We start from the raw sequence: 14917 nt of genomic DNA on the forward strand, positions 1-14917 counted from the left end.
CCAAAGAGGGAGTATAATAAATTGAAATTCAAGAAAATTGGACTATGCAAAGTATTGAGGAAATTCTCTGCAAATGCTTATGAGATTGAGTTACCCCCTGATGTTGGAATATCACCAATTTTTAATGTTGCAGACTTGTACAAGTATGAGAGTGGAACTACAGATGATACAACACAAGATCAAGAAACCCAAGAGATTGATTGGGTAAAACAGTTACCCATAGCAAATAATTTCTAGCCAGAAAGAATTCTAGACAAGAAGGTGTTTAAGAAGACAAGGAGACGAGAGTACTTCCAGTATTTGGTAAAATGGAAGGGACAGTCGACTGCTGAAGCTACTTGGGTTACAGAAGACATCCCACAGAAACTGGGCAGTTCTATAAATGAACTCATGGACATGAGCGCATGAAGAATTTTGTCCTCAGGAATCTGATGTAGGAGCATGTGACTTAGAGGGAAAACATCTTCAAACATATTCCAAAAATCCAAAAAAAAAATCTACAGGCAAGGGAGTGGGGTCCTTTAGCCAGCAATTTCCATGCTTTTCTAGTTCAAGATAGAGTAGAATTAAGAATAAAACATGCTAATTATATTACTAATGGATAAGCTGTAATAAAGCTTTACACTTTAAATCATTCTATGTAAAGTGTGCTTTTGTAAAGGATAATGGCCGAGAAGGCTTTATCAATTATTTATAAATAAGAGACAATGAGATTCTCAGAAGAGTGGTGCCTGGAAGCATTATCCTTGAAAAATTCTCTCTCTGTTTATTTGAATTAATGGCCTTCTGCTAATTGATATCTGTATGAGCATATCAGCTCAATTGTTTTATTCTAAGTTGAAAATTGATGAATTCGCATTATTTTCCAAAGTGATGCTTGACTGAAGCCTTTAGGATCGTTTTTTCCTTCATATCGGTGAGTCCAGGCTTTCTAAGTTGTTTTACAAGGTTTTGTGGGCAAACTCTGTTTACACAGAGAAATCATGATATTTTCTTAAGCAGAACACTGTTTCGGACTTGAAACTTTATTGGATTTGGTTCATGCCGTATCGGGTCCAAACCAATATCGCATCGGAGAAGCGCAAACAAGTAGAGAGCCCTTTGTAACTGCCGAAGTGCGAAACCCCGACATTCTAGAACCGAAACATTATAAAGAAGGGTGGAAAGAGGTGTTAGGTCCGTGAGGACGATTGCATCACGATCCTAGAGGCAAGAGGAACCAAGTATTGGTGCTTTGGAGGCCGCTAATAGCAATTGCTGACTATTGCATTGGGAAAAGGAAGGAGGAAGGGCATTAAACATGTTGATAGTGTATATTGCATATAACACAAAATTTGGAATATAAAAGCATCGATAGTGTAATTCATTTGGAATTACGCCAAGACTGTTATAATCTATGACAGTGTTTTGATAAAGCGTCGATAGTGTGTTGCATGAATTCCACACTAAAAGCCCGCTGATAGTGTTTTTGACTAATTCTTTTGGAATTACAGTTCTGATAGGAACAGAGCCCCTGTTTCTCAATTAACAAGGGTTGTGGCGATCGAAGGAAAATCCATGAAGCTGTCAGTTAAATGACTGATACGCCAATTGAAGCAGAGAGGGGAATTTGGCTTGATATTGAAGAAATTGCTACCAGATTTGAGAGGTTATCCATATTGCCTGCACCCAGGCCACCACTAAAAGAGTGCACAGACTCTCCCTCTTGCTCTCTATCCTCTGCTTTCTCTTGCTCTCCTCTTCTCTGTCCTCTTTGTCTGCCTAGAGTTGCTTTTAAGCCTCTCGGCTATGTCCATTCATTTACGTTCTTGGGCTTTCTAGCTCCCGGCCGTTGTCCGTTCAACTCCCTATCGACCATTAAACAATCATTGTGAAACGTTTAAGGTATGGTGGCCACCTATTTTCAAACAGAAAGACTGGCGCGGTGAAAAATCTCAAAGAATTGATTCTTTGTTTACATAGAGAAATACACGGGGAAAACTCTAAAACAAAGGAATTGGACGGTTGTTACGCCTCGTTTGTTATCAGTCCTTTGGCATCCCACACCGTAGATCTGTTCTCATCCGACGGTTCACATCCATCCTGATCATCCGACCTGCTCGTGCATTCTGCACCGTTGATTTGTGACCATTTGATCTGACAGTTGATGTGCATTTCGGATGACTTACTTGTGTGGAGATCACCCGCCTGAAAAAGCGGTTTTCTCTCTCCTTGCTGCGTGCTATGTGTCGATTAGTGTATGGGATTGGGAGGAGCCCATCCAATACCACTTACTGCCTAAAGCTCGCCTGAAATACCAATTACCACGGAACCCAAATAACATAAAGTTTCATTCATAAATCCTTTCAGGTTCGTGTTTTATCACTGTAGTGCCATATGCCATGTCTCCTTTGTATTTCAGTTTTATAACGGAAATACACCAATACACAGAAAAATCCCGACAAAACACTTTTAAATCAGAACTCAAATTTCATAGAGCTGCATTTATAAACCCTTTTGGGTCAGCCTTGATCACTATCGCAAATCACACGGGCTATGAGCCTTCACCCCTTTGTATTTTTGCGATGCGATATATCGCAATCACATATCGCATGGTCTTCGGGCCCTTGGTAAGTCCTTCGCTTGGAAACCTGTGATGCAATGGTGTAATCGCATCCGTTGATCTGCACGCTGGATCAACAGTTTGCGCTGTGTCGCTAATCACAGTCGTATTTCCCCTCGGGCCATCCCCGACACACTCTGTCGATGCGATATCGCCGAACCCTCCAATGCGGTCCACCTATTTGATCTGGATCGTTGAACGGTCTGATCCAACGACTCTGATTCAACGATACTTCAACCTTCGCTTTACTCTATTTTCCTCCATTCTTCATGGTTTTTCTTCTGCAATAGTGTTTTTCGATAGTATTAAAGACTTAGACTTAGAGGTTTTAGGATCCATTTTGGATCAGCGACCATCAAGGGGAAAAACCAAGGAAGGCTCTGAAATTTGGATGCAGGCCAAAATTTTGGAGTGTTTTGCAGCCGCTACAACAATATCTAAAATATAACTAATGAGTAATATAAATAATATTATAAAGATAAATCAATGAAATATGTAGATTAGATAGATATAATTCCCTTAGAGGTAATGTAACCTCCCTTATCATTACTTTGATAGAACCTACCATAAGGTTGTAGGGTTGAAACTAGAAAAGTGTAAGTGAAACTATGCCTTAAAGATGCACCAAGAGGGATCAATCAAATTACAAGAATGGAGCCAAGCTATCCAATGGAGTTCATGTAGAATTGTTGGAGATGATAGACGCAAGTAGCCCTAGGTGCTTAAGGGAGGTGGAAGGATACGTACCTTTGTCTAGGCTTATATGTGTAAATTAATGAAGTGGAGAGTTGTGACAATCAATAAACCACATCTTATAATGACCTACATTAAGCTATAAATTCTTACGAAAGAAGAATTTGCTCATTCTCCAATATGTTTATGTATGTGTGTATAAAGAGCACTTTAAATTCTATTTTAAGGATAAATTAATATAATATGTAGATTAGAGAGTTTTGATGCCCTTGGAAGGAACGGTACCTCTCTTACCACTACTTTGATGGAACCTCCTTTGAGGTTATAGGGTTAAAACTAACAAGGTATGAGTGGAAATATGCCATGAAGATTCACTAGCATGAATGAATCAAACCTACATGATTGGAGCCAAGCTAGAAAAAGGAGTCCATGTATAACTGGTGGACATGACAATTGCAACTAGTCTTAGGTGTTCGAGGGTTACAGAAGGATATAAATCATTCTCTAGGTTTATTGTGTTGAGAGATGCTCTACAACCTATTATGGGGGAGATGTGTAGGTGTAATGTAAGTATGTCAACATCTTTTAAATGTCAGCTCTATTACACATTACATATTGTGGTGATAGATGTAAAAAAAAAAAAAACTAAACACAATTATATGTTAGCTTCAACAGGACAAAAGTAAATGTATAAATCTATTAATTTATCAACCAATCACTCATTGTTGTTTCTTTCTCACTAAATTTGTTCCTAGACATGTATAGGTGGGAGTGGGAGGAGGTGAAAGGTTGTTACAGTACAAGGTGTGTTTGATTGGTCTCTTAACTGCCTTAGCGTGATTCAAACACTTGACAACAGATCATCTTCCTCACTTGTAAGGAACTCAATCGTGCTCTGTGGCCTTTTGTAATTACAAGTTGGTTCTCACCTCTATGAACATTATCACATATATTTTCCACCCAATACCCAATAAATTTTACACCAGTTCTAATTCTCCAAATGACTTTAATATTGAGGGTACAACATTTGTGAAGCATTTGTGGATTGTGGTCAAGGGGAAATCCAATGGCCTTAAGGATAAAGCTGATGAAATGAAGGCCAAGCTCCTTTTAATTGGATTCCTTAAGAACAAAAACATTTTAGAAGGCATATCCACTAAAGTCACTTAACGCCACAGATGGAATATTAAACACCACTTTCAAGAAAATTCAAACTCGAAGGCCATCACTCTACAATTAATATTGTGGAGTTTTCCTCTATGGACCAATACTTGCAGTTGCATGAGCTTGAGTTTTTGTTCAAAGGAACTTCAAATTTAGTAGCACCGAGTCCCAAAAATTTACCAACATTTACTTCTATAAATAGTAGCAAGTGTGGTACAAAAGAGATTAAGTCTGATAATGAGATTGATAAGATAACAAGTGCATGCATCGAGTGTTTTCACAAACCAATGAAGTTGTAGAAACAATATTCTTACAAGACTTGTTAGGCTATGTTAGCAAGGAAAGTTTGATGACTACAAGTTGATAGGGTGAGTATGTTTATGCTTATTTACTTAGGCTGTCCTTCCATCTTACATGGATGGGATGAACAACATTTACCTACATTTATTTTATGGCTTTTTGAAATTATTTACCTACATTTATCTTATGGCTCTTTGAAATTATTTTTACTCTATATAAGTATATGACCATTTCTATCTATCTAGATTATTTAATGTTTTTGTTGTCTAATTTAAATTGCTTTATATAGATGACCATTTTTATCATCTAGATAATAAAAATAAAATTATTCTCACTATTTAATTAAAAAGGTTTGCATTTCAAAATTAAATATAAATCAATATTTAATTAAATGAAAACTTTTTAATTAAACATAAATCAATATTTAATTACATCAAAATTTTATATATTAAATAACATTAATATTTAAAAAAATATAAAAATAGATTACCCTCCACAATTTTTTTTTTACTATATTTTAAAATTCACAAAATTCAAAAATAAAAATATTTATATTACAAACTATAAATATTGATAAATGATAATTTAAAATAATAAATTTAATTAACATAAATTTAATACAAAAATTTAAAATAGCTTAAAATATATTATTTCTCATATGGGTGCTATTTAGCCTAGTAAGGAAAAGATGTTAAATTACATTACATTAAAATTAAATTAAATGATAAAAATGAAATATAAAATTATAATTGGTTTAAATTAAAAAAATATTCATATAATTTTTTAAAATATATATTAATTAATAAAACAACATTAATACTTATGTTTTTATTTGAAAAATATTCATACATTAATTTTTTAATATGAAATTACTTTTAACTTTAGTGAGGATTATCCTTATCCTTTCCAAGTTAATACTTATACTTTTATTTCAAAAACATTCATACATTAATTTTTTAATATAAAATTATTTTCAACTTTAGTGAAAATTATCCTTATCCTTTCCAAATTAATACTTATATTTTTATTTTAAAATTATTGCTACAAAAAATTAATATGAAATTCCAAATTAATACTTATATTTTTATTTCAAAAATATCCCTACATTATTTTTTTAATTTCTATTTAAAAATATGATTACATTATTTTTTTTAATATGAAATTACTTTTAACTTCAATGAGGATTATCCTTATCCTTTCCAACTTTACTCCTTGTACCTCATAAAATATTAATACATTATTTTTAAATATGAAATTACTTTCCAACTTTAGTGAGGGTTATCAGTGTAATTTCCAACTTTAATCATTAAAAGTACAATGTGTCATAGTGAAAGTCTCTCAAACGCCTTCCCACTCGGGAACCGACTTTCAGTTTGGTCACAGACATTGCTCATATTGAATTCATGAAATAATTGGAGTAAAACTTCCTGATTTATAAAAATTAGTTTGCTCAACTATTACGCCGGTACAAATACGGCAACCCACTTAATACCCGGATTTCTGAGCACGCTGGTTATACAAACTGTGCTGAAATTGCTTGGTTGTGTAAGCGGCGTTTTAACTTGTTATAAAATTTGACCAGTGTGGCCACAGGTCATCGTGGAAGGCATGCTAGAGTGCGAAACATTACAGGATTCCTAGCGCCATCATTAAAGATCCACTCGTGTCACCGACTTTAACCAGCCGCGGCCGGAGGCGGGCCATTGAAAAAATACCTGGAAAAGCGGCAATAATCATCCCAACTCCCCTATTTATAACCACCAGAGCAAGAAGCACACCTACAATTCTCTTCGAGAGCTTATATTCGCATTCGCTTGGTTTTACATCTTATTGCTTATTTTCTACAGTTCGAACGGGTATGGATCAATTACTCGCTATTCTATCTGTTCTTACATTTGCTCTCATAATGCCTTCACTTGCTGCAGCAGCTACAACGGAGGCCGTGAAATATCCCGCGTACTATAACCACACAGATATCGCGGAATTCATTAAAACTTCGTGCAACGTGACTCTCTATCCGCAGCTCTGCGTTTCGTCGCTCTCTTCCTACGCCGGGCCTCTCAAGGCGAAGCAGACTGATCTCGTGAAGGCGGCCGTGATAGTCAGCTTGCTTAATGCTCGCAACGTTTCCGTCTGCGCCGCCGGCCTCAAAGCCAGAGGCGCCATGATGAGTGAAAGAGAAAACGCGGCGCTTAAGGATTGTATTGGGAATTTCAGGGATGCCACGTACGAGATTAGAGGATCTCTGGTGGAGCTCAAGCAACTGAAAGCGTACAGTTTCCAGTTTCATATGAGCAACGTGCAAACATGGATGAGCGCGGCCCTCACAGACCAGGAATCCTGCCTCACTGGCTTTCAGGATCTCAACACCAGCGGGAATGTTACGGCCATGGTCACCGGCCAAATGCAAAATTTTCGCAAATTGATAAGTAATGCCCTCGCTCTTGTCAACACATTAGCTGCCACCGGAAGAGGAGATGAGCTCCATGTCTGAAGCCTTCAAGGGAGCCTCGCCTCAAATAATATAATCAGTATTTCATAGAATATGTATACCATAGATTTTAGCCTGTGGCCTTGAGGCAAAGTTTGGGGCTTTTTATTGCAAATTATGTGATAGTGATATAATAAATGTTCGTTAAAATAATTTTGTTATTAATGCATGCACGCTTTTGCCTGGGAAGGTATCTGCTATCTTTAAAATACAATTCTGAATGCCCGTTTGGGTCTGGATTCAGTAATATGAAACGGCCCTGCTTAACTGGCCCGAGGACACACATGCATCTCTATGGGAATTTTGAAGCTTGATGGGGAAATAACCAAGCTCCTTTCTTTATTAGTCCCTGCCATTGGGCATCCGGCAAGGACTATAGTAATCGTTCCGGACGGAGATAGCATTAGTTTTTAGGTGTTATTCGGTTGTTCTCTTAAAGTTTGGAAATGATGTGTGCGGGGATATGCCGACCTAAGCTAAGTTTCATTCACACCTCAGGCTTCGCGATCTTATTTGGCCTCTTCCCGAGGCGGAAGAGGCTCGAGCATAGCTTAAAAGCAATAAGCCCGGTGCATTTTCGTCGCTAACCGTCACCGGTCTGGTTTTAATGTTAACATTACTTCGATTCCTATTATCTGCTAGGGTATGCGAAGGTTTCGTAAGGTTTCGTGTTCCCTGTTACAAAGTTGTGGATTGGCAGCTGGTGCATGCGATGGTTCAACAGCTGTCGGGGTAAGGCGGTGGAACTGCTCGATCTCAATATGATGCTAGTAGCTCTGGATCCGTATAACCTGAACCTGGTCCTGTCGCTGCGATGGAGATTGAATGAAAACCAATGCTCTTTGCTATCACCTCGCCCAGAGACGGATCCTTTAGTTCGAAAGCCTATTGATTCGGAATCAGTTGTATTTGAACCAGTGGTTGGGCTAGCTCTGGTAGTAGCTTTCTGTCTAGCTCACGAGAGTTGCTTTCAGGTTTGGCGGCCTCTATGAACTACCCCTTTACTTTAGTTACTTTTTCACCTGCTAGAAGAACTAGATCTGGTAGCGGAGCCCTGTATCTTCACCTTCTTTCAGAGAGGATTTCATATTAATTTCATATCAGTGGAGCTGCTTGCTGCTTTTGAAATAGATCTTGCTAGGAATAAAGGGCATATGAAAAACTTACCTAGGCTGGGGCGAGTCTTACATCCGACTAGCACTGGTTCTACCCACAACTCCATTTTCAGAGATCTCATGATGCTGGAAAATCAATTGCCGCTCTTTCTTTTGCAAAATCTTTTGGAGTTGCAATTGGGTTCTAGAGCCAAGGCAGAAGAGAGGCTGTCGAGTTTGCTGAGGCTTGTGTGCCAAGAATTATCGCCTTTCAGCTTCAAGTTGCCCGAGGATTCAAAGCTCCATATAAACGAGAAAGGGCATGTGCTTGAGGTGTTGTATTACGCTATCGTCCCTGCTTCCAGCAATCAAAATTTAACTTCAACTGAGGAGGGGAAAGATACGGCTGATACAGAGAACATGTCAACCGTTACACAGGCTTTCAGTTTGCTATGGAAGACTTTGTCCTCTATTAAGGTAGGTCCCTTTCGATTTCTTACAGATTTGCCTCGGCAATCACTGAACGGGAGGCCTCTGCGATTTCTGATGAAGTTGCCCTTACATCTTCTTTCTATTATTGGGAATCTGCCTGCTCTGAGTGCTCTGAAGAAACCCTTGTCTCTTTTTGTCGATCAAGATGAGATGAAATCTGAGGAGGAGGATGCAGAGGGAGCCGAAAAGGGGGAGGGCCAAGAATCCACTGAAAAGATCATACCGCCCACACGAGACGAACAAGCTATTCCATCCGTGGCCGCTTTATCCTCTGCAGGAGTCAAATTCGTTGCTACCGACGGCGACCTCACCACAATACAATTTGATGAGAAAACTGCCACGCTTTACCTCCCCAAAGTAAGGTTGGATGCCAACACGGAGGTAATCTTGAGAAATCTGGTGGCATTTGAAGCTTCTGCGGCTCCAGGTGCGCTGGTTTTCACACGATACACCGATTTCATGAACGGGATGATCGACAGCGAAGAAGATGTTAGATTGCTGAAAGAGAGCGGAATTATTTCAAACCACCTCCAAAGCGATGGAGAGGTTGCCAGCCTGTGGAACAGCATGGGTAAGTGCGTTCCTCTCACAAAAGTTACATATCTGGACAAAGTTATAAAGGACATTAACAATCATTATAACAGAAAATGGAATGTTGCTGTGGTGGAGTTTCTGAATGAACATGTATTCGGGTCATGGAAATTCCTTTCTCTGGTAGCTGCAGCGATACTTTTGGCGGTGATACGGAATGTTTTTCTAGCAACTGAAGAGGGATTTATGTCTCTTGTGACAAATGCTTGGTCCACAAAACCACAGCTTGCAGCAGTTGGTTCTTGTTGTTTAGTTGGTCTTGTGTACGAGAATACACTTTACGTTGCTAACATGTGGCCACGTTTCTTTGTGCATGCAACATTTGGCAGCCTGTCGTATTCATTTTTCTAACCGGCATATTCACTTTACTAATAATTTTAATGAACTTCAATTTATGTTTAAATATAATAAATTACTTGGTTGAAAAATAACACGGTTAATAGACGACCAATTAATTCTTGTCTTCTTGATACAAATAGCTCACATATTGTTGTAGTTCTTTTGCTCTGCCTCCTTAGTCATGGATTTCCTGAACTTTGATGGGCCACAAAAGCTTTGGCCAATTAATTCTTGTGTTTTTTATACAAACAGCTCAACACAACTTGCATAAGGAAAGCTGGTACTGAGCTCCCAAGCCATTGTGCAAAAGAATGTGGATGTCAAATAAGCATCGAGGAACAACTACTTTGGTGAGACAGTTTCAAGGAATGCCCTTAGCTGGACAACATTCCTTCTTGCCTGTTGTTGGAGCCTCCACCAGAACCACTATACCAGGGTAATATGATTGTCAATGCTGATGTTAAGTTGTGATTTTAGTTTAAGGTTTGTAAATATATTATCTTACTCTCTATATGGTTCATGCATAATGCCAATTATCTTTAGCTTCATTGTGGATTGACAAATCTGTGGGCATTTTTGGTTTTGAAGGGCTGTTGCCAGTGTTTCTGAAAAGCCAGCAGGCGCACAGCTGACAATTCTATTCTGGCTCAGTAAATGTTTATGATGATGTTCCTGCAGACAAGGTATGCCCAAATAAGGTTACATGAACTTTGCAATATGTAAATTCAAATTGAAATGCCATTTTTTTTAGATGGTTGATTCAAACATCTCAAATGATTTTAATTAAGATTGGTTCAAAAAAGGCAAGGTTACCAGGGTTTATAGAACTACTCTTTATTTCTCTGTCATGAAGCTATGTCATTAGGTGACAAGTGGGTATTACTATTGTTATACTCTTTTTTTTATTTGGAGGTCTCTTTAGTATGAGAGCATTTGCATTTATATAATCAATGCAGTTAAATTTCTACAGCATTGAGTAAATGAAACTGTTGATGGCAGGCTCAAGAAATTATGTTTTTAGCTGGCAATGGAAATTTCTGGTAGGTACAGACTGATGAACTAGCTAGTCTTGAACTTCTGTAGCATGTTAGTGAATTCGTATTGGGTTGTACTGTCGTAAACTCTCATTATGTATGCCTGATTTAGTCTCTTTATAACCCCAGCAGTACCACAAGCGCGTAAAGCATCGCTTGCTCGATTTCTTGAAAAGCGAAAAGAAAGGTATTTGGGCATCTGGCATTTTATTTTTTGAACTTGTAGTTCATGCATTTGTCTTTGTTTCTAAAACCATTGTCCTTTGCGTGTTTCTCAATTCCAGAGTCTGTACAAAGGCACCTTATCAAACAAAGAAATCATCTGAGGATTCTTCTCATGGAGAGATACCTCTCAGTCCTAGTCATTCCTCTACACCACCTATGGATGGATGCAAGCAACTGCATAACGAGTTTATGACAAGGTCAGAAGAGAAGGTATCTTGTCTTGTTAAGGATCAACATGAGCAACTATGGCCAGTAAAAGTCGAGAAGAATGAGATTAAAGAACGTCAGCTACAACCCACATGAGACACAGCCAGTTCTTTTCGTTTCAATTTTTCCATTAGCACAATTGTATTATTCATTGTTAACTTCGCAGTTCAAAAAAGCAGGCAATTCAGTTGTATCTTGAATTTCCTACTAAACTGTGGGTTTGTCATTGAGAAGATGAACTTTTATAATGAAGCAGCTGCTGAAATAACCAACTTTCTGATATTTTCAACTCGATTTCTTGAAAAGCGAAAAGAAAGGTATTTGGGCATCTGGCATTTTATTTTTTGAACTTGTAGTTCATGCATTTGTCTTTGTTTCTAAAACCATTGTCCTTTGCGTGTTTCTCAATTCCAGAGTCTGTACAAAGGCACCTTATCAAACAAAGAAATCATCTGAGGATTCTTCTCATGGAGAGATACCTCTCAGTCCTAGTCATTCCTCTACACCACCTGTGGATGGATGCAAGCAACTGCATAACGAGTTTATGACAAGGTCAGAAGAGAAGGTATCTTGTCTTGTTAAGGATCAACATGAGCAACTATGGCCAGTAAAAGTCGAGAAGAATGAGATTAAAGAACGTCAGCTACAACTCACATGAGACACAGTCAGTTCTTTTCGTTTCAATTTTTCCATTAGCACAATTGTATTATTCATTGTTAACTTCGCAGTTTTCTTCCAGAAAGCAGCTTGTAACATGAATTTATATGTATCCTAGAGAGATTAATTTGAGACGGTTTTGAGTTCATTTAATTTGAATTTAGGTGTGCTAACTATGTCAAAAAAGCAGGAAAATGGCTTTGCTGGCCCTCTTCCATGTTAGGATCCACAGTTCTTCCAATGGCTGTCATCGCAAGTGCCGTGTTCGCTCCCTATCTTATCTATGCCATTGAGTGAGCAGTTTTAAAGACCTTGTTCTACCTATTTATGTGACTATTCTAGCACCCGTAATTTGAATGAAGTCATTCATGGATGCCTATGATGATTGTGTTGTTTCGAGGTAACAGGCAGCGGCTTTCATTGTTCTCTTTCGATTTATGGCTTAACTTATGTCGGCTGTCATTCATGATCACTACCCTGAATATTGCCTATTTCAGCTACATTGCCTAGTATTTTGCTAATTCATCATACGTATTTAGCAGTTCATAGGGTAGTCAGTTGTAGTTATCAAATTCCCTTGACACTGAGGTGGCTTTATCTTTCTATGGTTTAGGCATCGATGGCACAGGATTTCTTGTTATTGTATAAAATTTGGATTTGGTCTTTGTTTGTGTGCACTTTTTTGACAACAAAATTGAAACCCTTCATTTGAGCTTGCAAATTCTTGTCTCCAGATCGTTAGACAAAACAATTTCTTCTCTTGAAATGGAATTAGCAGTTGCTCGGACTGAAAAATCAGCCAACCTCAATGGGTCACCTGTTCTTGAGAAGCCTGATGGACAAGGCCCTGAGGTACGCCAAAAGGCATTTGTTGTGATTGGAATCAATATAGCTTTTAGCAGTAGAAAGCGGCGGGACTCTGTTCGAGAAACCTGGATGCCACAAGGTCCATATCAGTTATTGCTAATAAATTTTTAGGTTTTGAAATCTGGTTAATAAATAATAAATGCTTTTAATTGCAAAAATAGTTCTCATGAGCGTGTATGAACCTAGGGCAGGGATATTCTGCTGTCTGTAGCTTTTCTAGATATCCGTTGATTTTGATAATTGGACCTTTTGTTCCTCACAGGATCCAAACTGAAGCAGTTGGAGGAGAAGAAAGGCATTGTTATTAGATTCGTTATTGGACACAGTGTTACACCTGGTGGTATTTTGGATCGTGCCATTGATTCAGAAGACGCACAGCATCATGATTTCCTTAGATTGGAACATGTTGAAGGCTACCACGAGCTCTCAGCAAAGACCAAGACCTATTTTTCTACAGCAGTAGCAAAATGGGATGCAGATTTCTATGTTAAGGTCGATGATGATGTGCATGTTAATTTAGGTACCAATCCCTCATTCTTTTAGAACCAGGATAAGTTGATAACTACTATCAATGGAAGGATATCTTTGCCCTATTTTGTTATCACTAAGAACATACGGATGCTCTTCTCAGCGATGCTGGCCACCACTCTTGCACGATACCGATCTAAACCAAGAATTTACATTGGTTGCATGAAGTCTGGACCTGTTCTTGCACAGAAGTAAGTAGCTATGACTAAATAGCATAAAGAAATTTGGGTTTCCAGAGAATATCCTAAAATACTGGACCTTTCCGAATTGAATTTGTTTATAATTTTGTGAAAATTGTGATTGAAGATGTATAGAGCTAAATGATTATAGTCTTTTGGATTTTAGAAGCAAATCATATCCTTGTGCTGTGTTCTGTCACTCTGTACAAAATTCAAATTAGTGGCTTGTAAACAGTTTCCGAAGTCGTTTTATATTTAGAGGGGACATAGATGTCTTCCACGGAATTGAGGTTCTTTGTTTGAATCAAAAGCCATAGTATTATAATACTTGAATGGCAGTAAATCATGTGTAGACTGCTGTGGAGTTTGAAGTTTAAACTGAGGTGTTCTTTTAAGGCTGCCTGTTGAGGATTTCCGTGTGCCTGCTGCAATACAAAACCTTGGTTCTCGCAGTTTTCTAATATTTACTGTCTTACATTTAGGAAAATGTGTTAATAAGAATAATTTGTGTTCTTTCAGAGGTGTCAAGTATCATGAGCCAGAATATTGGAAGTTTGGTGAAGAGGGTAATAGATACTTCAGACATGCTACTGGTCAGATTTATGCTATTTCAAAAGATCTGGCTACGTACATATCTATAAATTCGTGAGTGTGGCCCTGCCTTCTCCACTCGAGATATTTTTCACTAGCAGAACGTCATTGTCTGCTCAATTTTGCTTTGAAGTTTTACAGCTTTTTGAAGGTGTTGAAATTTTCATAGGAGGGTTTCCTTCATATGTGTTGTATATTGTCTATGACAGAAAATGCAGCTGCTATTAAGTAGCCAACCTTGAACCTTAAGGTCAAAACTCTTTGCTAATCTAATTGAAATTCATAGCCTTCATTCAGGCCTCTCCAAAATATGTTGATGACTAGAAACTACGTTACGTTTTAGAGTCTAAAGCCCATGCATGCACTCACTCTGCCTTTGCCGTCTGCCGCCTTGTAACACAGTTGGTTCTAACTAATTAGTGCAACTTGGAGTTAAAGCTAAACCTGTGGTGAAAGCCTATTTCGACTTGCTACTATGGGGCCTATTGGACCTGGAACTATGGAGGCTCGCTCCTCCCTAGACCTAGTTCTAGATTTGATGCCAGAGACAGTAAAGCCATCAATATATGATGTCACCATAGAAACATTGACAAAGTCCATTGTAACCATTGGATTCATATATATATACGTTTGAACATAATATGATGTTGCCATATCTAAGTTTTAAGACAGTAAAGCCATCAATATATGATGTCACCATAGAAACATTGACAAAGTCCATTGTAACCATTGGATTCATATATATATACGTTTGAACATAATATGATGTTGCCATATCTAAGTTTTGCCCTGGCCATTAGATTCCAGGCCCTAGATGTTGCATATCGAAGTGTTACTATATGAGCTGGCATAAAGACGTTTTA

General features: G+C 38.1%; 2 protein-coding genes and 1 pseudogene across 2 annotated transcripts; all 3 read left to right on the forward strand.

Moving 5' to 3' along the window:
* Window positions 1-6464: 6464 nt before the first annotated feature.
* Window positions 6465-7383, forward strand: LOC149223676 (21 kDa protein-like). Its single transcript, XM_089383383.1, has one exon. The coding sequence runs from the start codon at window positions 6618-6620 to the stop codon at window positions 7251-7253; it is 636 nt and encodes a 211-aa protein (XP_089239509.1). The 5' UTR covers window positions 6465-6617; the 3' UTR covers window positions 7254-7383.
* A 4025-nt stretch (window positions 7384-11408) lies between these two features.
* LOC149223677 (uncharacterized) lies at window positions 11409-12101 on the forward strand. Its single transcript, XM_089383384.1, has 2 exons — window positions 11409-11549; window positions 11647-12101. Exons 1-2 carry the CDS (start codon window positions 11467-11469, stop codon window positions 11888-11890), a joined length of 327 nt encoding a protein of 108 aa, XP_089239510.1. The 5' UTR covers window positions 11409-11466; the 3' UTR covers window positions 11891-12101.
* A 156-nt stretch (window positions 12102-12257) lies between these two features.
* LOC149223678 (putative beta-1,3-galactosyltransferase 2 pseudogene) lies at window positions 12258-13328 on the forward strand (annotated as a pseudogene).
* Window positions 13329-14917: the final 1589 nt, after the last annotated feature.

The sequence above is a fragment of the Pinus tabuliformis genome, chromosome Q (assembly GCF_031772625.1).
Source record: "Pinus tabuliformis cultivar Carrire ecotype Pingquan chromosome Q, CPIR1, whole genome shotgun sequence".
NCBI lineage: Eukaryota > Viridiplantae > Streptophyta > Pinopsida > Pinales > Pinaceae > Pinus > Pinus tabuliformis.

What these genes read in the sequence shown, in the direction of transcription:
- LOC149223677 (XM_089383384.1), top strand. Translation starts at nt 11,467, where the DNA reads ATGAACTTTTATAATGAAGCAGCTGCTGAAATAACCAACTTTCTGATA. An exon ending in CTTGAAAAGCGAAAAGAAAG is followed by an intron (nt 11,550 to 11,646) that starts GTATTTGGGCAT and finishes TCTCAATTCCAG; the next exon opens with AGTCTGTACAAAGGCACCTT.
- LOC149223676 (XM_089383383.1), top strand. Translation starts at nt 6,618, where the DNA reads ATGGATCAATTACTCGCTATTCTATCTGTTCTTACATTTGCTCTCATA.